The 26156-nt window shown below is 42.3% G+C and overlaps 1 protein-coding gene across 8 annotated transcripts in view; it reads left to right on the forward strand.

The window, feature by feature from the left end:
• The window catches only part of ebf1a (EBF transcription factor 1a), a 570155-nt gene extending 544435 nt beyond the window's left edge, over positions 1 to 25720 (forward strand). For 2 of the 8 annotated variants that reach the window (XM_069898996.1, XM_069898994.1), the window contains exons 16-18: positions 3933 to 4127; positions 22016 to 22073; positions 22610 to 25720. In XM_069898996.1, coding sequence (XP_069755097.1) covers positions 3933 to 4127; positions 22016 to 22073; positions 22610 to 22679 — 323 coding nt within the window. In that variant the 3' untranslated portion in view covers positions 22680 to 25720. Of the gene's footprint in view, positions 1 to 3932; positions 4128 to 5051; positions 5154 to 22015; positions 22074 to 22600 lie in introns of those variants that run through there. The other 6 variants (XM_069898998.1, XM_069898997.1, XM_069898995.1 and 3 more) reach the window with 5 other exon arrangements.
• Positions 25721 to 26156: the final 436 nt, after the last annotated feature.

A 26156-nucleotide genomic window follows, 5' to 3' on the forward strand; every position in this document is an offset into this window, starting at 1 on the left:
TAGCAGACTATCTGTCAGAATAGTGCAATATTTATCTCATGCAATGGTTTTCATAAGCATTTTGGAAACAAATAAAGTCACTATTCTCTCATGACTTATCAAATGCAAGGTATGTCAGTGGTATCCAGGAAGGGGAGCTGAATCCCATGCCAGAATCTCCACTTCACCACCTTCAATATCCTCACTGGTGAGGACCTGGTGTGAAATGGGCCACTGAGGCAGAGGGTATCACAAATGTGAGGCTGGGATCATTTCATATTATCCTTAGCATGCAATGTATGAGCAGCAGGCACTCGGGTGTTCCTGGAAATATCGATGCACTTGGGATCATCCTTTGGAAATTTCCCTGGGTGATTCTGTCCAATTGATGGAGTAATTAATGTCAGAAGATCAATAGCAATGCAAAAGGAACATTCCCCCTGCCCCCCTCCCACTGCCGAATTAGATACCTTAAAGAGAGAAAATCTCCACTGGGTTTTGCTGGCCACACAAAGTTCCTGGGTTTGGTGGGATAGAAGGCCGAACTTCACACATGGGATTTCCTAATGGAAGGATCGCTGTTATGATATTTACCTCTGAGAACATCCAACCACCAACAACATAGAGGCAAAAAAAACCTACGTTTTCATTTGTGAGTGGCTCAAAGGCAATATTCTACCCTTTGTCTCACTTCTTCATAGTCCGTTGTTTTGTAGATCCATCAATCAACAGTTGTACTCCTTGCAGTGCAGATTAGGGTTAACAAGATGGAGGTTTAAACTGGATCTCACAACGTAGGGGCAATAGATCATTGAAGACATTGATTTCTCATTCTGGACTGCGTATGTTCATCTCAAGCAAGTCAGTGATTGAGCTCTCGCAAATATACTCAAATGACCACTGATCAGGTAATTGGATATGTTCCCCCTCCTGACTGAAAATATATCGGAGTAACTATTAGATGGAGGCAGGGCAAGCTGTGTTGAAGTGATGGGTAACTGTGGCCTGACACCTCTGAGAGGAAAGAAGGATGTAGAGGTAAGGCTGGTGGAGGTTCCTCATCAGGTAATGTTGTTTTGTACGGATGCATGTTTGAAATAGATAGAGAGGGGAAAGAACAGTGGGGTCATTAAGCCTTTTCCAGGACCCTCTGCCATCTTCGGAGAGGCACAAAATGTCAGCTTATCATTGAGGCTGGCAGATCATGCTGAGGGTTTGTTTTAAATTGCAGTTAGTTCCCGAGAAGATACTGGAGGATTCTTTAAGCCTAGGTCCAAAATGTTGGTTACCCTTTACTTCCTATGGATGCTGCATGACCTGCTGAGTTCTACAGCTCATTTGTGTATTGCACTTTTTAAGTCTATTTTTTTGTGGATGATCGATCAAAGAAACGTTCCTGCACTCCATTTATGGAACAGCAGACTTAGAAGTGGAGTGCCTCATCTTACAGGAAGGTGCTGAGGCACAGACTCTGTCTTCATTCATTGTGTTGTCAGCTTTGATGTTTTCTTATTTTGTGTCTCGTCTTCCAGCATACTGCACTGTGGGTAGATTTTTGTTAACCCCTCAATTTCTCATTTAAAAGAAATAGTTGGTGACTCTGGTTAATAATAAAATATAACGTGAGCAAGTTTACCCCCACACAGACACAATTATACTGGCGTTCCTTCAAATTTATGATCAAAGATTCTGCTTTGTTCTGAACACCTTGACACCATTGTTAATTAATCTCAAAGGAAATACATGGCACAATAGATGAAGGACAACATGGAATTGGATACTTTTTTTAATCCTTCGCTCCATCAGCCTGGCGTTGTTTGAAGCTTCACTTCCACAATGAATCCTTAATGAGCAAGCTTGGAAACAGCAGCTGATTTCTATCCTTCAAACTTTGCTTCTATATTTACCCGGGCTTGTTTGCACTTTACAATAGGATCTGCGGTCAGTTGCTGGAAGCCCCAGGAACTCTCTCGCACAGGCTGATTGCAAGGAAACCATGTTTCTTGAAAGAAAAGGAAAGTTGGTGCGAGGTCAGAGCTGCTAATAGTGGACTCGTCTCATCAGACACTCTTTCAGTCTGGTCCTCTAATTTAAAAGCGTCATTCTTAATTAAATCAATAAACTAATTGCATGAGTAACGATTAAACAACGAGCTCTCTGCTCACATTACAAGGAGACGAGGTGACCTTAAATGAAGATACTTTCCTATCAGTGAATGTGTACCTCTGACTTTCGTCAGCCAGTTACTTCTGTTCTTGTTGTCGTGCGCAACTTGACTAAGGGACATTTTCCTCAGGCACTTGTGCAGAGGGAAAATGAAGATGATGGGGAGTTGCCTGACCCTAACATGCAACTGCAGGCGAGCTACGGTTGTGTTGAAGCAACTCCCCCCCCCCAACCAAATCCGGACGAGTCACCAAAGGGAAAACACCACCCTGTTACTTGGGGAGCGAGTGCAAGCCAAAGGGGCTGTCTCTGCTGAGGTTACGGACTCGCGGTGAGAGATGAATAACTTTCAACTCCTGGTGGCACACTTGCATCTTCCCGCTTCCCCACCCTCGCCAAATGTTGCCATGGCTCCAACATTTCACCACAGAGGTAGCAAATACATTTAGAACACAAGGTGGCATGGTTGGTGCAATGCTGTCACAGCAACATCGACCTGGATTTGAATGCACCACTGACTGTAAGGAATGTGAACATTCTCCCAGTTTTCTTCATGGCAAAACCTCTGGTTGCTCCAGTTCCCTCCCATCCTCCAAAGAAATAAAGGGTTAGAAGGTTATTTGATTACATGAGTATATTTGGGTGTCATGAGATCTTGGGATGGAATGGCCTGTTATCATGCTGTATCTCTAAACAAAAGAAAATAGGGACAAGGATGTGCCCACCAGACCCCGTGAAGCCTGCTCAATAATCAACGTAACCACTGCTGACTCCTGCTACGCTCTGACAGTTCCACTGTGTCCTCAATCCTTTGATCTTTCAAAAAGGTTTGTCTACCTCCACCAGAAGAACTTGTAATGAACTAATCTCTGAGGTAGAGCATCGCAAAGGTCCATCACTCACCAGAAAGAAATTTCCAAGCCTCTGCTCTGCTCCTATGCCTTTGAAGAACTTCAAGTCTATATTCCTTTGTTTCTTCCTTTTGCTTTCTAAAATCCAGCACTGGCTCAAATGCACTCCTTTTAAAGGATGATGTGCATTTGAAGTTGAGGTTAGAAAGGGTCAAGTCACAGATATTGCCAGGTAAGCGACCCACAAAATTAGTGACAGATCTCGGGGACCCATGAAGCCCATGCTGCCTATTTACACCCAATCAACTGACCAATCCCAGACATTTTGGAGGGTGGGAGGGTACTGGAGCACCCAGAGAAAGCCCACGCTGGTCACGGGGTGAACATACAAACTCGTTAGTGGCAGATTGCTGTCACTGTGGAAGTGATGTGCTACTCGGCTAGTAATCCAGATCTTTTTTTTGGGGGGGGAGGGAGGGTTGGGGGAGGTGGGGGGGGGGGGGAACTGAGTACAAATCCTTGAACTCAAAATCCTCTCAGCATTCCTGAATTTGAAAACACCGATTCTTGGCAATGACCATGGAGAGAGAGAAAAAAAACACGGCTGGATGTTTGATACATGACTCCAGACTCAGTGATGTACCTGAATCCACAATGGCCAAGGAGGCCACTCAGTTGTGTGACTGCTACCCAGCTGTGGGCTATGGGCACACCTCTCTCTCCCTCTCTCTCTCAACGTCTTAAAGTAACTCCGAGAACATATTGCACCATCATTGACTAACCAACCTGAAAACGGTCGATAAATTGTACAAATTCATATATATATATAAAATATATTTATATATATGTTTATATATAATGTATTTATATATATAGATGAAAAAATATATATATGGCACCCAAGTAGTTGACATATTTCCTCCTTTCTTGTTGCAGTAGTACCGTCCAGTCCTACTATGGCCTCTTCCGCCAGCCTTCCTTCAAATTGTAGCAGTACCTCTGGCATATTCTCCTTCTCGCCAGCCAATATGGTGTCTGCAGTGAAACAAAAAAGCGCCTTCGCTCCGGTGGTGAGGCCACAGACCTCCCCTCCCCCGACCTGCACCAGCGCCAACGCTAACAGCCTCCAAGGTGAGCGCACACACATGCAACAGGGCTGTGACTGGTTTCAATCACTGCAGTTAGACCAAAAATTGGTGTTTTACCAGTGCTGAGAAACAAGCCATTATGGGATACTTTAAAGTTATGGTACATGTATAGATTTGCTATTGTGTTGGGCCCCTGGTGTATGTTATTGGAGTTCGCTCCTCATTCTATTAAACTGTCCACTATTGTTCTTCAATCCAGATCCGTAGTGGTCTTCAGTAGTCAACTGTAGTGTTAGAATAAAGTTTACATGTCTTATTTTCTGGCTATCCTCTTTTTAGATGCATTGAGCCACCAAGTCTTTTTTTTTTGAGCTTGTTACTAAATCATGTTTCTCCAATATCATCCAGTGAGGATTCTGCTTCAAGGGCAGAGGGTAACTAAATAATGATGCAGGTGAAGGCAAACCTGGCCTGGTGCAATCATCGTGCTAACCCTGAGAGACTCTTTACTGCATTTGTATTGACAGCTGTGCAGAGTTCCTGTTTGTTTAGCAGGGTAAGAGTTAAATATAGATCTTCAAGTCTCCATCACTTCCTTGAAGTCTGACCGTAACAGCAATATGGTAATTGTAGAGGTCTGTGTGCCACCATTTTGTTGCTGACACCATCACCTCCAAGATATTTTGCAAGCAGAATTATTTCAGAGCGCTCTCTAAATAAGGATTACAACTCATATCCTCATTGTAAAAACTAACACAGTGCAGTAAAACCAAATTAGTGTCTTGTCAATGTGATGTTCATTCTCAGTGGCTTTACCTGTTTTAATCGAAGTGATGGGTAGACTGTATCGTTTTTCTTTCGAAGTCTCTAACGCCATCTCTTTCTCTCTTTTCCCCCCACTCCCCCCCTTCCCCCTCTCCCACCCTCCTTTCTCCCCTCTTCCCACCCTCACTCTCCCAACTGTCAGACCAGTCTTTTGTGGACTCTCGCAAGTACCCCACTGCAGGGTCCCTCCAAGGACTGGCATCCTCCTGAATTAAGTTAGTACCAGCCATACTCCATCTGCCACCACACCAGAACCTGGGCAGAGACCTCATTTCATGACTGTATATTGCTTAGCATTACTTGTAGCTGAATGATGCTCATTGTTGGACACATTCCATTTCTTTTCCAATCAGTTTTCATATAATTTTAATGGGCATTTGTTTTTATTTTAGAAAATAATAACAAATTCAGCAAACTTTGTGTTTCCATCCAAGTTTATCCTGGTGTAAGTTAAGGTGACTGAGAGTGCCTAGTGTCTACCTTCAGCTGAGAGCCCTGCCTTCTACTAACCACTGCTCACCCTTCAACTAAGGAGTTTACTTTTAGTGATGTCTCAGAGGAAACTTTTCCAGAAATTTCTCAACTAGAACAGGGCAGAGTCGTACAACAGGTGGCCAGGGCTCGTGCTAAGTTGAATTTGCTCAACGATCATTGTTCTTTATTGCGCCTTGGGAAAGCAGAGCTGAGTAGGGATCACAAAGAACTACTGGAGGAGCTTAGCAGGTCAGACAGCATCCGCCAGTGGAGGTGCTCAGTCACTGTTTTAGGTCTGGATCCTCTATTGATGTCTAGAACCCAAGTGGTGACTGACTATTTCTACCCATGATCTGCCTGATCTGCTATGTTTTTCCACCAATTCTTTGTCTGCTCAAGATTCCAGCATCTGCAGTTTGTTTTTGTGTTTCTCTGTGTAAGATTGAGATGCAAGCAGTTTCAGTCTTAAATGTATCTTGCACTTCACAAGCGAACACTACCCCTCCCTTAAGACCTGATTTGCTGTCATGTTGGTGAGGATTTGTGTGAATGGTCATGCATGTGCCAGCTAAGTCCTGTATAAGTTGGGCACACTTGGTTTGTTTCCTCTGGAGTGCTAGGGACTGATGAAATTCATTAAAATGTGATCAGGTAGATGGGGATTTTTATCCCAGTTTGGGAATATCAAATACTAGAGGACATGGGTTCAAGTGCGAGGAGAAAAGTTTAAAGAAGACTTACGAGGGAAGATTTTTTACTCCGAGGACAGGTGGGTGTCTGGAAGAGGCTGCCACATCCTCTGTGCTAGAAGCAGATAAAATACTAATAATTCTATTAAAAAAATGTAGACATACAGCACGGTAACAGGCCATTTTGGCCCTCAAGTCCGTGCCACCCAATTTACACCCCATTAACCTACGACCCCAGTATGTTTTGAATAGTGGAAGGAAACTGGAGCCCCTGGAGAAAACCCATGCAGACAAGGGGAGAGCGTACAAACTCCTTACAGACAGCATGGGACTCGAACCCTGGCCCCAATCTTTGGTACTGTAAAGGAGTTATGCTAACTGCTATCCCACCCATCCCACTGAAGACACTTTTAGACAGACACATGGACCAGGCAGGGGATGGAGGGATATAGACCCCGTGTGATTAGTTAGATAAGCATCTTGGTCAGTACCATAGAGAGAGCAGAAGGGCCTGCTTCTGTGTTGCACTGAACTACGTTTAATTTGTTGTCCTCAGGCAAGGAGAAAGGAGAACTGATTTGGTCTCAGGAATTAGTGGTGTTGAAGTGTAGCCAGGCCCTGACTGACAGTGTTATTATATACGTTCCTGGAATCTATAAAGTATCATTTGTAGAAGCTGGTGATTACATAGCCTTGCTTGAGACCAGTCTCCACTGAGATTGGATCTGTTATGGACCCATTGATCAAATTTAAAATGATGCCTTCATGAAGCAGACACAATTGAGAAAGGTGCTTGATGCTCCCTCACCACTGATGGAATCAAAGGCTTTGTAGGATCATAAGAGGTCCATACATGATGGTGGGTTGCATTTTTCCAGGAGGAGATGTACAATGAAGATCAGGTCCCACTATACCTCCAGGTGGGCGGAATATATGCTGACTAGGGGGAATATTTCTGGAAAGAGATTGTGGAGGAGAACCCAGGCAATGAATTTCCCTTTGGCATAAGATCTTGTACTTCCTGCTATTTAATTTATCCCCTTTCTTGAAGATTGTCCAAATGACAACATCTCTGAAGATCCCTGCTGTGCCGACCTCTCTCAAGGAGGGAGATGAGGTTGTGAATTTGTGAAATTCCACTCCTAATTGATACTAATTGTTCTCAAGGCTTGGTTTCTCGCCATTGGGGTGGTGGCCAGTTAATATGGATAGTTTGCAGTGGGATGGAGTTGAGGACATTCATCTCAAGGATGGGTCACGCTTGAGGAGATTTTGAAGTGTTCCTTCCAGCAGATGATGACTGACTCTGTCTCTCTCTATCTCTCCTTAATGGGCTCACCCAAGTACTTGGCTCTCATTGAGGGTTTGGCACTGGTGGCCCTGTCAAGGCTGAAGAACCTGTACTGGCCACGGGTCTCAGCATGATGTTGGATGTCTGATGCTCTCTCCATCCTCCATAATGTTAGGACATTGTCTTTATGCTGGGGAGGCTGCAGAGCTGCTTCTGGTCCCTTGAGTCATGGTGGCAATCACCTGGTAGCTTTCCCCAAGCCTGGCCTCAGCTTTTCTGGGAGAGGGGGAGATCCCATCAAGCACCACCTGACCCTTGTCTGTAGTTCCTACAATGGGCTCATCAGTCTTTTCAGGACACATGGAAGCAAGTCATCCACAATGTCTCAGATCTCCCTTAGAATACAAGGTGGGATATGCAGCATCCAATTAGAACAAGGCTACACAAGCAGTGATTGGCAGATGGTCACATTATTTGAGGGATCATTCTTGGTGAGATATTCACTGCTTAATCCCCCCTGAGATAATGGGCTCTGGCACTGTTTGACGCCATCTTCCCAGTGAACCCAGTGCTCACTGAGTACAAGCATCTTCGACTTCTGAGGTCAAAGGGGAAGCAACAGCAGCCAGGGCAGCCTCCATGATTGCCACGTGCCAGTGATGGAGGAAAGTGGGATTAAGGAACATGTAGAACTCCACTCTATCTGGGGGCGGGGCCTACTGGGGGTCAATATATGGCCAGCACTGTCCAAGCTCCCATATGAAATATCTAAATATAGAAAGCAGGAGATCATCCAGCCCTTCAAGTCTACTCCAAGATTCAAAATGATCATACAACCTCAGTCCTCTATTCATGCTTTCTCTCCATACCCTTTAGCCAATAGGGTCACATGCAACTCCCTTTTGAGTATACCTAAAAAAGTGGCCTCAACAACTTTCTGTGGCAGGGAATCCCACAAATTCACAACTCTCTGAGTGAAGAAGTGTCCTAAATGACTTCCCTCTTATCCTTAGACTGTGACCCCCTTGTTCTGGATTTCCCAAACTTTGGGAACATTCTTCATGCATCTAACCTGTCCAGTCCTGTCAGAATGTTATACATCTCAATGCAATCCCCTCTCATTCTTCTAAACTCCAATGTATAATTCCAGACTGTCCAGTTTTCCTTCATCTATCAGTCCCACCATCTCATGGATCAGATTGGTGAACCTTTAGCTTCACTTCCTCATGGCAAGAGTATCCTTCCTCAGACATGGAGACCAAAGATGCATACAGTGCCCAAGATGTGACTTCACCAAGACCATGTACAACTGCAGTGAGAACTCCCTGCCTCCATGTTCCAAACTTTGAAGTTTTAACCAGAGAGTTAGTGACTGGGATAAGGTATTGCAGATATCCCAGTGGGCTATCCCAGTGTGTGAAAGTGGGCAATGAGGATGGTTGAAGATTGGGGGGGGGGGGGGTGTCAGGTTGGGAGGAAGGAACATTAAACCAATGAAACAAAGTTGTTTCTCTTTTTAAAAACTCCTGGCCAAACCAGCTCTGATAGTCGGAAATGATTATATTAATAATTGTCAGCAAGAAGCCAAAATTGGAGAGCGAGAAAGATTACTCAGGCCACCTTCGCGTGTGGGCTAGGAAAAAGTCTTCTTGGGAATTGAAATTGTTTTCCTCTCAAGGAAGGAAAGCCCACAGGAATTCTCTGATAAAAATCTCCTCGCAGACTTCTAATAATCTCAGATCAAAGACATCACACAGGACCGGATGGGTGGGGACACAGGGCACTTCTGACAAAGCAGGAGGAGAATGGTGCCAGTGGTTTTTCTGATGCTGGGGTACCTCACGGGGGTTCGCCTGTCAGACTGGCACAGCTCACTGTGCGACCAACCCAGGAGCTCTGTGGGAGAAAAAAAAACTGGGTGACAACCCCCACTAATGAATTCACAGCCTGCCTGCAGTCCTACCTTCCTCTCCCCTTCTCCAATATCAGCAAATAAGAGGTTTTCCACCCGATCTTCCATCTGTTTTTTATCATGTCAGTGGTTTCTGTGGCACACAAATCATGTGGCCATTCATCATTTGCCTTTGACACCCAAGAGGGAAGTTCAATAAATCCTTACCAAACTGACCATGACATGCTGTTACTTTTCCAGAACAAAAGTTTGATTTTCCTTAGTCACATGACCAAATTAACATTTATTACAAATAAATAAGGGGAGCATATGAGAACAATTCTGCTAACATTTTGTTAAACATGACTCAGCATTTGTTATTGAGCAACTTATACATAACAACAGAATCCACGTGCCTTATTCAGAAGAGAGAGACCCCTTCAGGAGTCAGTGAGTCCCTCACCCTCCATCAGGGAATCCCCCACCCTCCAGTGGTGAATCCTTCACCCTCCAGCAGGGAATCCCTCACCCTCCATTTGGAAGGGATCCTTCACCCTTCCATTGGGGAATCCCTCACCCTCCTATCATAAGCTGGGGAATCTCTCACTACCCTCATCACCAGGAATCAAGGAATCCTTCAACTCTCCATTGCAAAATCCCTCTCCTCTCCACCTTCATCCCCGTATCAGGGAATCCATCACCCTTCCATTGATGAAGCCTTCAACCCTCCAACAGGAATCATGTTAGCGGCCAGTATACAGGATTTGAGTGCCCTGTTCATAGTTATGTTTGTTTCTTCCTGAAGAATATTCTTTTCCCATGAGCTGCACGAGACTTCCCTGCTGCTGTTCAATAATGCATTGATCACAGTTCCATCCAGTGCATTTGTAGCAAGGTAACAAGGTCACATTTGTGCACCTGTTGAAAACAGCTATACAACAACACAAATACTATTTCTCCCTGTCTCTGCAATGAATGATGCGTGGGTTGGGGAGAGAAAAGATTTTACTTTGTCGAAAGACATAAAGATAGAAAATAGGAGCAGGAATAGCTGAGGGTCATTCATACCTTCAAAACAGGTCTGTCATTTGATCTGAATCATCCAACTGAACTTTCTCCCTGTATCATTGAACATAGTACAGAACTGCACATAAACAGGCCCTGTAACCCACGTGCCTGTGTAGAACACAACTGCAACTCTGCTGCTTGCACACAGTCCATATCCCTCTATCCTCTGCATATTCTAAAGCCTGTTAAATGCTACTGCTATATCTGCTTCCACCACTACTCCTGGCAACTCATTCCAGGCACCAACCACTCACTCTCTGTGTAAAACAAAGAGTTTCCCCCTATCTAGTGCTCTTTTTAGCCCGAAAACAACATCTACCTCCTTCTTGAATAGATGTAAACTTCAACTCATGCTGTGGTAGTGAATTCCACAGTGGGCCACCATCTGGCAAAAGAAATTTCTCATGTCAGTCTTATCCCTGATGCTCAGACTGTGAGGCCTTATTGCTGACTCTATGACCTCTGGGAACATGTCCAGTCCTCTTACAATCTTGAAGGTTCCTAAGAGAGATCTTCACACTCTGAGAGACCTTCACTCTACACCCTCTCAGGAAACAGTCTGACAAACCTTCATTTCACCTTCTCATCCTATGAAACAGTCTGGTGAACCGTCACCATAATTCCAGGAAGCAGTCTGATGTAGCTTCACTACATTCGCTCATCTCATGAAAAAGTCTGACAGAGCTTCACTATACCCATCTACACTACACCCTTCACTACACCTACAGAGGCAGGATAGACCAGGACTGCATACTTTACTCAAGGTGCCGGCTTCCTAAAACCTGTTTAATAGCTGCAAGAATTCCCTTCTCCTTTACTCTAACCCTCTTGTGATGAACGCCAGTGCACAATTTGCTCTTTCAGTTATTAAAATCCCGAAAGATTCAGAAAATTGTTATTGGGTTTGAGGGGTTGATTTACAGAGAGACACTGGATAGGCTGGGCAAACAAAGAATTGCTGGAGGAACTCAGCAGGTCAGACAGGATCCATGGGCAGAAATGGACTGTGAAGATTTCACATTGGGACACTTCATCAAGACTAAAATAGAATAGGTGAAATTAGAGCTATGAAAGGGGTGAGAAGCCAAAGGAGGGGCCCAGAAGAGATGGGACAGGAGGTGGAGAGACAAGTAAAGGGAGAGACCACTAGTAAGGGGGGGGGGGTAGGGAAAGAAAAGATACAGGGAGAGAAAGAGAATGTTAGGGGAGAAAAAGAATGAGATGAAAAAAATAGGTAAAAGAGAAGGTGAAGAAGCAATGGAAACAGTGGAATCAGACAGGGTAGGGGTTGCCTAAAACCAGAGAACTCGAAGTTTATGCCGTTAGGTTTAAGAACACGATATGCTGTTGCTCAAGTTTACATGTGGCCTTGCCCTTACAATGGATGAGGCTGAGGACAGACATGTCACCATAGGAATGGTTGGGGGAGCTGACGTGGTTGGCCACAGGGAGCTCAGGTTTTGACCCGTGCAAGGAACTCCGGTGTTTGGTTGGGTCTATTTCCTCTGGAGCAAAGGAGGTTGAGGGGTGAGCTATCCAGGTTTGTAAAATCATGAGGGGCACAGAAAGGAAATAGTCACTGTCTTTTCTTCGGCGACAATTGAGGGGCTGACAATAGCAGCCGTCGTCAGCCCCAAATCCCACTTCTCACACCACAGACATTATTAATCACAACCTGGAAGCAGCAAATGGTATTTTTAAAATTCCCCAAGATCCTCCTGAATTATTAAGATTTATAAGAAGGCAAACAGCACATTGGCCTTCACAGCATTACTGCACTGCTCTCTCTCTCTGGGTTCTGTTTCACTCATCAGGAGGTGAGGGAGGGTGGTCCTTTTATGTTGAGGCCCACTGGGTCCGCGTGAGATGGCAGGATCTGATAAAGCAGTGCTGATAAGCAGCAATCAGATGCCAGAACGGAAGGGTTGGAGATGGAGCTGCAGCCACACATTTGGTGCAGTTCCCGGACACGCACCCTTGTCAACCCATGCAGCCACACACAGTGTCTCTCTCACACACACACACACACACACACAAACACACACACACACACACACACACACACACACACACACACACACACACACACACACACACACACACACACACAAACACACACACACACACACACACACACAGAGTTTCTCTCTCTTGCACACGCACACACACAGTTTTACAAAAAGCAAACATACACAGTGTCTCTCTCACACACGTACACAAACACAGTCTTTCTCAGTGTTTTACACACTCATGCACACACAAATGCACATACATTCACATGGAAATATATATACGCACACACTTACATGTACACATACACACTTCAACACACAATGCACTCACACAAATGCATATGCACACTCACATACACAAGTACACACACATGCAGTGAAATAAAACATAAAATGCATCTCCTACTGTCCAGGAGGAGATTAAACCTTTCATGGTTTGAATCAGTTGGTGCCCACTCTGGCTGCATTCAGTTGCTTCATTTGGACTTCAGAAAGATTCAAGGGTGCAAGGAACAGACTATCAATATTTGTAAGACATTAGCAAGTCTGTGTGTTTTTAATTTATGGTTGTGTCCCCTGTAATCTTACATCATCTTTTCTCTCCTGTTTTTTTTGTGCCACATCCTTCTTTCCTCTGCTAACGGCACTGTAGCTTTCAAAAGTTTTCTCATGATGCTTCACTTGGTTCAGCATTCTTGTTGCGTGCTCATACAGCCATGCACACTGTATAACTGTGGAGACCTTCACACATCCACTCATGCCCCTGAGGCTTATTCTCCCCCTTGCCATCCTGAGGCTGGTAGTCTGCCCCAAATGAAGTCAGCTGACTGGGCAAGATAAGCAAACTGCACCCTTTTTGTGTATGGAACTTTCTGAAAAGAAGCTAAACTAGCCAGTAAAATTAGCTGTATCAAACAAGTATCCTGCTTTCATCTAAGCACATGAAAGGACAGGCCGGTGGAAGAGGAGAGATCGGGCACAGCAGGAGCATCGCGTAAAAAGATTCATCCTCACATTAGTCTGAAGCACAAACACACTAGTATAAAGGGACTGGGGAGCATAAATAAGCCATTCCTGCCATTTCATTCAATATGACCAGGGCAGGTGTACCTCAGGCCTTAACTCCTCTGCTGGGCTAGTTCTCCAAGCCTCAGAGATCAGAAACTCTTCTTATGTACATCTAATGATCGAGCTTCCACATCCCGCAATCCCAGAGATTCCCTACCCACTGAGAGATGGTATTTCCCATGGCATTTGAACAGGGCCTTGGTGACACCGCACCTTGAGTAAAACAAGAAACCCGCAGATGCAGTGAATGTAGTACATACACAAAAATGCTGGAGAAATTCAGCTGTCTTCCTTGATGAAGGGCGCAGGCTCAAAATGGTGATTTTTTTTCTTTGCCTCCTTTGGATGCTGCATGAGCTGATGAGTTTCTCCAGATCTTTTGTGAATTTACCTTGATTAATGTGGCAATTTTGGTTTCCCATTCTGAGGAAGGACACACCTGTTATTGAGAGGGTGCAGTGAAGGTTCACCAGATGGGATTGCAGGACAGAAAGACCTGATGGGCTTAGTTTGTTGGAATTTGGAAGAATGAGAGGAGAACTCCTAGAGATGTTTAAAATTTTGACGGGACTTAACAAGTTAGACGTCTAGAACAAGGGGTCACAGTTTAGGGAGAAGGGGGAAGCCATTTAGGACTTAGATGAGGAGAAACATCTTCACTCAGAAAGTGGTGAACTTGTAGAATTCCCTACCACAGAAAGTGGCATCAAAAGGAATCGAGGTATGAAGAGGCACAGGAATAGGGGACATGATGGCATTGAATGGTGGAGCATGCTTGAGGGGCTGAATGGCCTTCTTCTGTTCCCATTCCCGCTGTAATCTGGTTTGAGATTTCTCTCATGACATCTATCCTGATATCGCCACTCAGGAAGTTTCTGGAAGGTCACCCAGTGCAGATGTCATTAGATCATTGCTGCATGTGAGAATTTAACCTAAGAAGTCACTCTCCCTCTAAATAATTCTGCAGTTGCAAGGCTGAGGAGCGAGATCAATCCCTAATAAAATCATCACCATTCCCCTTAGCAAGTGCTTCATGAAATGAGGTTGTCTGCCCTTGAACTTCCCTGTTCCCCAATGTTAATTGGAGCTGGTTCCCAGATCCAGGGAACCCATTGGAACATCAGCAGCGCTGTCATCGGGTTGGCACCATTAAGGAATTTTGACAGATAGAAATAACAATGGCCCACTGCACACTGATAGTGTTTTCAGAGCTACCCCAGTTAGAAATAGACTTGTGTCCAGAAATGGAACTCCATTCCAAGTTGTACTGCACCAATCCAGAAATTCACTTGGTCAATGCTGGACACAGAGGCACTGGTGATAAAGAACATGAGAAACAGGAGCAGGAGTCGGCCACTTGGCCCATCCAGCCTGCTGCACCTTTCAATAAGACCATAGCTGATCTGGTACTGGACTCAGCTCCACTTATCCACCTGCTGCCTGCAGATAGAGTGCTAGTGATACTCCTGACCACTAGATGGAGTTGGAGACTAGTTTGTTGCAGCTCAGTTGGATTGAAGATGGATGCTTTCACATGGTCATGAGTTCTATAACTTTAAACTATAGTTGTTTTAAAAGAAACCAAGTTTCCTTATTTCAATAAAAAGAAACATCATTTGGTACCAGGAGTGGAAGAAACACCAGAAGTGTGCATACTAGGAATGGAAGAAACACCAGGAGTGTGCAGAGTGAGAATCAGTCGACATTAGCAGAAAACAGGGAAAGTATAAAACTTCTGATGCTATAAATTGGACTGGAAATGTCACCACGAGTGGAGGTTGTTTAAACAATGATTCATGCTATACTTGCAAACCATTGGACTTGATAGCAATCCTAAAGCATGGAAGATTGCACTGCTACTTATCATGACGAGGCCTCAAGCATTAGAAGTTTTCAATACATCTGTTTTTGCTGAGGCAGAAGACCAGGGCAAATCCTACAAGATTATCGAGATGTTTGATGAACAAAGAAAAATGAAGCATTCAAGAGGTATGTGTTTCGCTCATGCATGCAGCTTCAGGGATAGAGTTCTGATACTTTTTTAATGGACATAAAACTAAAAGTAAGAACATGCAATTTTAGAACATTGCAGGACTCAATGATCTGTGATCAAATTGTATTCAGAATTAGTGATAAGAAAGTGAGATAGAGGTTGCAATGAGAGACAGAGCTTACCTTAGATGGAGCTGTGAAGATATGCCATGCCAGTGAATTGGCTTTTCAGCATGCAAAAACATTCAATGACAGCGCAACAGCAAGTGACAATGAAGACCTAGCCATAGCCATAGGAAACAACAAAAAGATGGAGAGACATTCAATTGTAAACAATGTGGCACTCAACATGCACCAAAACAATGCCCAGTCTATGGAAAAGTCTGTAACAAGTGCAAAGGGCAGAATCACTATGCAAAGCAATGTTTTTCTAAAGGGAAACAAAACAGAAGTGAAACTGTGTACACTATAGAAAAACTGCTCTCAGTGATTCACTTTTTGGTGGGATGGCAGTGCAGGAAGATTATAATCCAACAGTCACTGAACTGCCAAGCGTCAGCAGAATCGAGCAAGACAAGTGAATTGTGTCATTACATACAAATGGAGCAAATAAAAGGTCAGTTTGATCTGTGAGTGCAACATAAGGGCAATGAAGATAAAGGTATACATCCATGCAAATCATGTGTAGCTCAATGGCTACAGTGGACAGAGCATCGACATGAAAGATGCATGTAAACTCAAGGTGAAAGCTAAAGATAAAGAGCACCACCTCAGGTTCACAGTAGTCCCAAATGGACATGAATCACTGCTTGGTGACAAAGCATGTGAAATCTTAAGCCTAGTGAAGAGGATATACACCAGAGAAGCTTATTGTGTTAGTTGTTGCATTATCCGGGACAATGACATAGAGTGAAGCATACAATGAGAGTTCCACAGAGACAGATGTGAATCTCCACATGAACCTGATTACTGAATCTGACATGAAATCCAAACAGGTCGCAGCTTAAACAAAAAAGGACACAGTTCTACAGAAGGTCATCAAGAATCTGAATGAAAGCTGGCCTACTGCAACATCAGAGCTGAGCTGACTGTTGTCAATGGGCTTCTACTCATACAGAGCAGAGTTATCATTCTTTAATCACTGCAACAAGAGATGCTGAAAAGGGTGCATGAGGGGAAACTTGGAATGGAAAATCCAAGAGGAGGACCAGAACTGCTGTTTATTGGCTAGGGATAATTGGTGACATTGACTGCATTGCTTCAAGCTGTGAGACCTGGTTGAAACATCGCACAAACCAGACAAAGGAATCCATGAAATTAACTAATTTACCAGCAGAACTATGGCAGAAAGTTGGGACTGATCTGTTCACATGGATGTAAATGATTACTTCCTGGTTATTGATTACCCACCGAACTATCCGGAGATTGCGGTGCTTCCTAATATGTCTGCTGCTTGTGTGAACAAATATATGTAATTGATCTTTGCAAGACATGGAATTCCTCAAATTGTCCTACAGTGACAATGGACCATGCATTGTAGAGAATTCCAGAACTTTGCAGAAGAGTTTTATTTTCGACATGTGACGTCATTTCCTCTGCATCCACAATCAAATGGTAAAGCAGTGAAAAGTGTTCTCATAGTTAAATAGTTGCTAAAGAAAGCACTAGATAGTAGCTCAGATCCATATCCAGCTATATTGAGTTACAGAGCTTCACCACTTGAACATGACACGTCACCCACTTAGCCCCTGATGGGACCTAGACTAGACACCGCACTTTCCCTACTCTGCAGACCCAAACAAGAACAGAGAAGTCAAAGATGTCAAATGGAAAAAAATCCATCTACAAGGGAGACAAAAAGTAAACTATGACAAGTCAGCAAGAAGTTAGGGCCACTGGCACAACATGATCCAATGAGACTCAGAGATTCCAACACTTGGGACAAAAAGGCCACTGTTTTGGAGGAAGTAAATCCCAGATCCTACACGGTCAGAATAGAGAATGATCAAATACTGAGGAGGAATCGAAAGAGCCTGCTGAAAATGCAAGAGACACTGCAGAAACAAACAAATACAGAAGATCCAACCTGCACAGCAACAAAGGAAAAACCATCAATTCTAGAGGAGAGCTGACACAAGCATCTGTGTTAAGAAGATCCACAGGCATTATAAAAGCATCTGATAGACTGAATTTCTAAAAATAAAAGAAACTGCACACATAATAAGTTTGTGCTGTTGATGTTGTGCTTATTATGTTCATGCTGAACTTTTAAATTGAAATGAATATTGTATAGTGTGTCATGTTGTTAGATTAAACATCTCAAGGAAAGGGGATGCAGTGATAGAGTGCTAGCAGTACTCGTGACCACTAGATGGAGTCAAAGACTAGTTTGTTGCAGCTCCATTGGATTCAAGATGGATGCCTTCATACACTCATGAGTTCTATAGATAATAAAGTATAGTTGGTTTAAAATAACCCAAGTTTCTTTATTACAATTAAAGAAACATCACCCTTAGGTCTCCTGTTGATCTTCCAATGAATCTACTGATATGGTTCCATGGAGCCCCTCTTATTGTGCACTCTCAGGACACAAGTGCAATTACTATGCTTGCTGTGTTACTCAAAGGAGGCACTGCCTGGCAGGGGATACCTTTATATTATTTTCTAACACCCTGTTCTGCAGCTGACGATCTACTCCTTCACCCTACTGGCCTCTTCATACATGATCACAATGTGGCTCAATTTGACAAGTCCTCTCAACGTGCTGATTCAAAGACTGCGACCATCTCGCCTCTGATGTAAAACACGAAAGCCTGCAGACGCCGTGGTTGAAGTAAAAACATAATGCTGGAGAAATTCAAGAGGAAAAAAAAAAATTTCAACCAAGTTAAAAATACCTGTACATTACCAATGTTTTGGGCTTGAGCCCTTCATCAAGGTATTCATTTTACCTTGATACAGGACTTGTCTGAAACATTAGTTATGTACCTTTACCTTTGCTATATAAAGTACATTGTTTGACCTGCTGTGTTTCTCCAGCATTGTGTATTTTCTCTCACCATTGGTAACTGAGTTCCTCCCCCCTCCCCCCATCCCACAACCCCTGTTTCCAGATATACCTGCATAGGAAGGAGCAAATGGGAAACACAAAAGCTGCAGGCATTGACCAGACAAAGAGTTGCTGGAGGGATTCAATGTATCCGGCAGCATCCGTGGGGAGAGATGGTCAGTCAATGTTTCAGATTGAGAGCCTTCATCAAGAGCAGAGGGGAGGGTGACCGCTTCTCCGAATGCTTTTGAGTTCCCTGTGGCCGACTATTTCAACCCCTCTGACTATTCCTGCATTGACATGTCTGTCCTCAACCTCATCCATTGTCAGGGAGAAGCCAAACATAAACTTGAGGAATATTCTTCATGGACAGCCATAAAGCTAATGGCAGGAACATTAATTTTTCAAATTTTAGATATCCCCCTCCCCCCACGTCTTGTTCCATTGTTCCCATCTCTTCTTTACCTACTGTGAAATAAAATTCTCCTTTCTCTACTTTCCCCCATCATTTCTAATCATTTCTCCTCCCCACCTACCTCTCCATCTCTCACACCTTCTGCCCTATCACCTCTAAGGCCATCTCTCCTCTCCCTTCCCTCTCTAATCAATTTTTTCCACACCCACCTTCCTGGTAGTCTCTCCCTCTACCTGTCTCTCCACCTTTCAGGCCTGTCCAATCCCCTCTGGGCACCTCCCCCAACTTCTTTCCCCCTTTATATGTGTAATTTCACCCCCTTCACTCTGGTCTTGATAAAGGTTACTGACCCGAATCGTTAATTAACTATTTCTACCCATGGATGCTGTCTGATCTGCTGAGTTCTTGCAGCAGTTCTCTTTCTGCTCAAGGAACTTAAGGTTTGCCACTTGTTAAATTTTAAATGGGTGCCCCATGATGTAAATCACACAGAGATGCACTCAGTATTGATGAATTGCTGCATTTCTGTGAACCTATTGAATTTCTAGACTGTTTTTTTTAAATCAGCGCTACAAAGGATGAAATAAAAATTGAAGCGTTCTCCTAGGATTAAGGGGAGAAATAACAAAAAACTGGAAAAATACTTGTTTTATTATTTTAAAATCTGTTGGGGTAGAAATTCATCCGATGTGGTATGAGTTAATCACAAAATTTGGTTCCATTGAAGTCAGCATCTACTTTATTAAATCATGGATTTAATGTGGAGAAAATAATGCATTTCCATTCAGTATCTTAGAACCATAGAACACTACAGCACAGAAAACAGGCCATTCGGCCCCTCTAGTCTGTGCCAAAACATCATTCCGCTAGGCCCACTGACCTGCACCCATTCCATAATCCTCCAGCCCTCTCCCATTCATGTATCTATCCAAGTTATTCTTAAAACTTAAGAGTCAACCCCCATTTACCACATCAGAGGGCAGCTCATTCCACACTTATACCACTCTCTGAGTGAAGATCCCCACTATTGTTCCCCCTAAACCTTTCCCCTTTCCCCTTAAGGCCATGTCCACTTGTATTTATCTCTCCTAATCTAAGTAGAAAGAGCTTATTCACATTTACTCTGTCTTCCCCTTCATAATTTTGTAAATATCAAATCTCCCTTCATTCTTCTTCACTCCAAGGAAAAAAGTCCTAACCTGTTTAATCTTTTCCTGTAACTCAACTCCTGAAGATCTGGCAACATCTTAATAAATCTTCTCTGCACCCTTTCATTCTCACTGATATCCTTTCTGAAGTTGGGTGACCAGAACTTCACACAATACTCCATATTTGGCCTCAGTGAAGTTTTATACAACCTCACCATAACATCCTAATTCCTATACTCAATATTTTGAATTTTGAAGGCTAAGATGCCAAAAGCTTTCTTCATAATCCTGTCTACCTGTGACACCACTTTCAGGGAATTATGTATCTGTATTCCCAGATTCTTTTGTTCCTACACACTCCTCAGTGCCCTACTATTCACTGATGTATGTCCTACCTTGGTTTGTCCTTCTACATTAATTTCCATCTGCCATTTCCCTCTGCAAGCTTTGAAATCCTTTCTTGCTGTCCACATTGCCTCCACTCTTTGTGCCATCAGTAAACTTGCTGATCCAATTTACCACATTATTTTCTAGATCATTGATATAGAAAACAAACAACAATGGTCCCAGCATCAATCCCAGCACTAATCACAGGCCTGCAGTCTGAGAAGCAATCAATCATCTGAGAAGCAATCATCTCCCATTCAGCCAATTTCAAATCCATTTTGCAACTTCTAAATGGATACTTAGCATTTGAACCTTCTGAACTAACCTCCCATGTGGGGCCTTGTCAAAGGCCTTACTAAAGTCCACGTAGACAACATACACAGCCTTTCCTTCATCAACCTTCCTGGTAACCTTCTCATAAAACTCTACAAGATTGGTTAAACATGACCTACCATGCACAAACCCAAGTTGACAATCCTTAATCACCCCTTGGCTGTCCAAATACTTGTAAATCCGACCTCTCAGAACACCTTCCAATAATTGACCTAATACTGATGTCAGGCTCAGGCTCACTGGCCTGCAACTTCTTGGTTTACTTTGGAGCCTTTTATAAACAACGGAACAACATGAGCTACTCTCCAATCCTCCAGCACCTCACCCGTGGCTAAGGACATATTAAATATTTCTGGCAGGGCCCCTGCAATTTCTACACTATCCTTCGACAAGGTCCGAAGGAATATCATGTCAGGCCTGGGGGGCGGGGGGGGGGGTGGATTTATGGAGATTTATTTGCTGTAAGGCAGCAAGCATCTACTCCTCTTTAATCTCTATATGTTCCATGACATTTTTTGAAATATTGGTCTGTCACATTTACAATTATTGTTGGAAAGTTTCCTAAACTGTAATTATGACTAAAACTCAGGAGAATGCAGTATTTATACAATAGTTTACTGCAAAGTTGTTATCAACACTGTCACCAAATCATTTCCTTGATTGCAAAATTGAATCCCTGATTGACAGACAGATTTAAAAGCTTCTGTGTGCTGAAATGTTAACTTTGCATTTGTTTTCTTAGTGGAATGTAGGGAAATGTCAGTGGATTCATTATCACTTCAACTGAAAAATGTGCACCACAGATTTCTACTGGTATCCTAACTGATCAGATAGAGTCATCATAATAAATTAACAAAATTAGAAGCCCCTTCATCTCAATGACGTTTGTGCAATATTGCTTGGACACAATGTCCGATCGGCTAATCCACATTGAAATGGTTCATAGGTTGGAGCAGTTGAATGCATCAGATTCAGTACTTTATAGACATTATCAGGCTCCACATTGAACAAGCTGCTGACTTCCCTGCTTTTCTTTGGCTTGTCTGGTCAGAGCAACCATTTGTGATTTGGTGTCCCAATGCAAAATATTGCAGATGCTGAACATCCAAAATAATATCACAAAATGCGAGAAACAATCAATAGGTCAGGCAGCATCTGTGGGGGGAGAAGCTAAGTCCATAATAACACATTCATGATGTAAGACTGTCTGAGAGTTAACACTGTTTCTACCTGATATGGCCTGACCTGCTGAACATAAGATATTTTCTGTTTTTCTTACTTGTGAACAGGTGCCCAGCATTTTTGTTACAGAAACAACAAAATAAAAGCAAACATGAATCAAATAAGGTAAACTTCCCTCCCCTCCAATGGATTCCATCTACATCCCCCACTGTCCATGAAAGGCAGCCAACATATCGAAGGACCCATCACACCCCGCACACATCCTCTTCTCCCTCCTCCCACCAGAGAGAAGGCTGAAGGGTGTGAAAGCACACACCAACAGTCAGTTTCTTCCCTGAAACCATCAGGCTCCTGAATGAACCCCATTAAGTGGTCCTAATTCTTTTCATTGCAATCCTACACTCTTTAAAATATGTGCTTTTTAACATAGCTGTATGAATATTAAAGGTAATCAGTTAGCCTGTTCACAGAAGAATCCATTCCCCCACACTGCCCAGTTCTAAACCCCTCCTCCAAGCTCATTGTTTCCTGTCACTGCACTGCGCGGTTCTAAAAGCTCTATCATCTTCTCAGTGTACTGGGTATTTTGTGACAAATATACTTCAATAAATTGAAACTTAATCTGAATTAGCTGACTTCTGCTTCTATCCATGCACTACACTTTCAAATAAAAGTATTTTTCTCTCCTTTATGTTTTACAGCTATCTCTGGTATGATAGTCCCTCCGATGTAAATAGATCCCATGCCTTCAAGACTGCATCTATATGTTGACAATTACAATGAATATTGTGCTTCGTGACGATGAGATGCAAGTCCACAGATGAATGGAACTTTTAACTCAGGCCTTTCAGAGAGCGATTGTGTAGAGTTAAACAATCACAAGTAACACTCTTTAAACCTTCAACCTTGCCAATTCTGATGAATTGAATGCACGGTGACAATTTACATACGATTTACACAGGTCCCCAGCATTGGAGTGACAAAAAAAAACAAAGCAAAATGGTTTGTTCTATGTTGACAAGTGTTCACTTTTTTCAAATGCTTCAACCCAATTTATTCGTTTTCGCAGAACAATAAATGCCTTTCAGAGTCAAAAAGACCCTGAAAGAACCTCTGCAACAAAATGCGATGTTTAATTTATGAAGAGAATCAAATTTGACTGAGAGAAATGAAAAAAAAGTGTGTGGAGGGAGATGAAATGAGTAGTGATAATTATTAGGTGGGGAAATGTAGAGAGTTTAGAGTGTGGTAGTTGGTTCCAACCTGTAGATTTGACAGTGGGGTTTTTAAACTGTAACGGGACTGATTCTGGATGTTGCTGTATCCAGTTTCATCATCAGCTGTCACAGTGCTAAAACTGTTTCATAAGAGACTATACACCACTTGTGGGCTGGTTGGGATTATAGAGATATATTTCAAAAAAGCAGAACCAGACATAGGACTAACAAACATCAACCCTACAGATGCTAACATTGGTGTATGAAGTGACAAACTGCTATGTAGGAGTCAAATAAATGGAGGAATTGTTTAGGAAGCAGTTAGCTGTTGTGATGTGTGCTCAGGACCATTGGATCTGGATGTGACAGTAGGACAGAATGGCTTTGATCACTTGCGTCTGCCTCTCAAGGGTCAGGGAAAGTGGAGGAATGGTACCAGCTGGTTTTCCTCATGGTGTTGCCAATACTAATATCAGCTGGCTGTTACAGCCCCATCCAATGCCCAGTTAATCCCGTCCAATTGCCTTGTTTCCTTCTGAAAGAGATAAATACATACATCAGGACAAAGAGATCCAACTATATATTTTACAACCAGCGCTTCACTAACAAGGGTTTGTACATTGTGAAGGACTTTGGAAAACGCAATATAGTTTTAGCTACTGTGTTTACAGGAGTGGAAATATAGACAGAATCAAAAATACCAGTGCTACGTAGGGAGATACATAAAGGGGGAGATTTTTTTTTAAATTTACAATTTTATTAGCACGGTATTGAGAATGCTCTTAATGTACTTTATCAAGGAACCGTCAGAGTTCTGATAATGCATTATCCAATATTTTTCCGCTGTATTGTGTTTGTATGTAGTTATAAATATTGTAGATTTTTTGTGAATTTTTTTTCTTTTGCCAAAATTGTTGTTTAAATATTTATACATTTCAATGTCTTAAATACAATTTTCAATATTAACAAGGAATTTTATTGCATAAACTTATTTTTTTTGCGTCCTTTCTTTCATTACTGCAAGGAGTTCACAACTATTCATTTTACTTTGCTTGCACATCCTTGCGTAATTAAATATGCATCAGTTTAAAGACGACATTTGTGTTTTGTTTTGTAAAATATGCTTATAAATAATGTATTTATCTTTGGAAATTTGTACATTGCTACGTTTGGTTGTGTTCTTTTTCCTATTTGTTTATTCTCTGGACTCATTTTAACATGTAATATGCTAATACATGGGAAGGTGTCAACACAGTAAGCCATTTAAAATTGTACCTGAGTAACAAATTGTTTAAATGTAATTTTAAAATTTTGTTTGCCATATATATAATATATCATATTACTTTTTTTCAATTGAGTCGATATTGTGCTAAGCATTTGGTTTGAATTGTACTTCTCTTCTTTTATTTCAAAGGTTAAGTCAAAAAAAGCCATTGTCTATTTTTGTATTTTTTTTGTCAGTTGAACTGAATTCTCAAGATTTAAAAAAAAAGTTGTGTGGCAGAAAAAGCAGCCATCTTATTCAATAGCATTTAGTTCTGTAGATTTAAGACAATAAATTTTGTTTTTCCACAACTTAAAGTGGTTTAAAAATTAAATTTAATAATATGCATGGAGTACCTTCTCCAGACTGGGTGATGGTCACTTCTTCACTGTATTAAAGTAGGGAGGACTTAAAAATCATTTAAAATTACTTTTGGATGTTATGTCACCTGCTAGCATCTCTCTCTCTCTCTCTCTCTCTCTCTCTCTCTCTCTCTCTCTCTCTCTCTTCTCTCGCTTTCTTTCTATCCCTCTCTCTCTCTCACTCCATCTTTTTATTTTTCTCTCTCTTTTTACTTTGACATTAATCAAAATCTATGAACCAGCAGTTCGGATGCCTTAACAATGCAAAGCATATTCATTTCAGACAAACATTGTATCATGTACCTGAATTGTCCAAAAAAAGGAGATATCATATACTGAAAAAAGCACAATGTTAATTGTTTGTTACCCTGAGAAATGTACCTCTTTTGTTGCCATATAATCCACACATGAAGTGACAGTTCTGCAGTGCTCCCAGTCTAATATTTCAGTGGCTTTACAGGACATTTTGAGGCTCACTTGCGATGTGAAAAACAAATAAAAAAATAACAGAAGAAATCTGAGGACTTTTCTTGAGGGAGGAATGAGGAAGAAACAAAAGCTGATGCTTGGGATACGGTAAAGATATGTCATTTGTTTTTGACCAAGTTCCCATCTATATCTTCTTCGGTTTCCTCAGCTGAACCAGTACATGTATGCTTGCCGTCAACTAGCCAGTGGCATGCTGGAGACGGGCTGGATGTAAAGCAGTCGATAGACTTGAACATTGAAATAAGAGCAAAATCCTATGTGGGAAAAGTGAAGCAATGCCTCCCAGTTGCCAACATCAGCTGTAGTCTCATGTAAACTGATTGCCTTCCACTTCCTTTATGTGAACTGTTGGACACACTGTACAGATAAATGGTTAGACAAACTACTGTAGAGATTGTTATAAATTTTTTGCAGAAATTTGAGCTGTAAAAAACTTTTCAACTTGCATAATATTTAATTAAAGTTACTTCTTGTCTGTGATCCTGGTGTCTATCTTCAATTTTTATCACTTTAACTTGGAACAGATAGAAAATGCTTTTATGGTTAAGGAGCTCTTATTATGTTTGAATTCAATTCAAGGTCAGAGCAGGAATGATTGAATGGAATAGTTTATGAGCTGAATGAATCCTACATTCATAATTATCATATCATTAGAAACATAGAATGTAGGGGCGGGAGGAGAGTCTTTGGCTCTTTGAACCTTCTCCACATTTTAATATGATTGTGCCTGATCGTCCACTCGAATACCACATTCCCACTTTCTCCCTATTTGCTTGGACCCTTTATAAATACTTAAAATTTAAATTTAGCTCGACAGAACGGTAACAGGCCATTTCAGCCCACGAGCCTGTGCACCCATTTTACATCCAATTAACCTACATCCCTGTACATTTTGAATGGTGGAAGGAAATCGGAG

The sequence above is a fragment of the Narcine bancroftii genome, chromosome 9 (assembly GCF_036971445.1).
Source record: "Narcine bancroftii isolate sNarBan1 chromosome 9, sNarBan1.hap1, whole genome shotgun sequence".
Lineage (NCBI taxonomy): Eukaryota > Metazoa > Chordata > Chondrichthyes > Torpediniformes > Narcinidae > Narcine > Narcine bancroftii.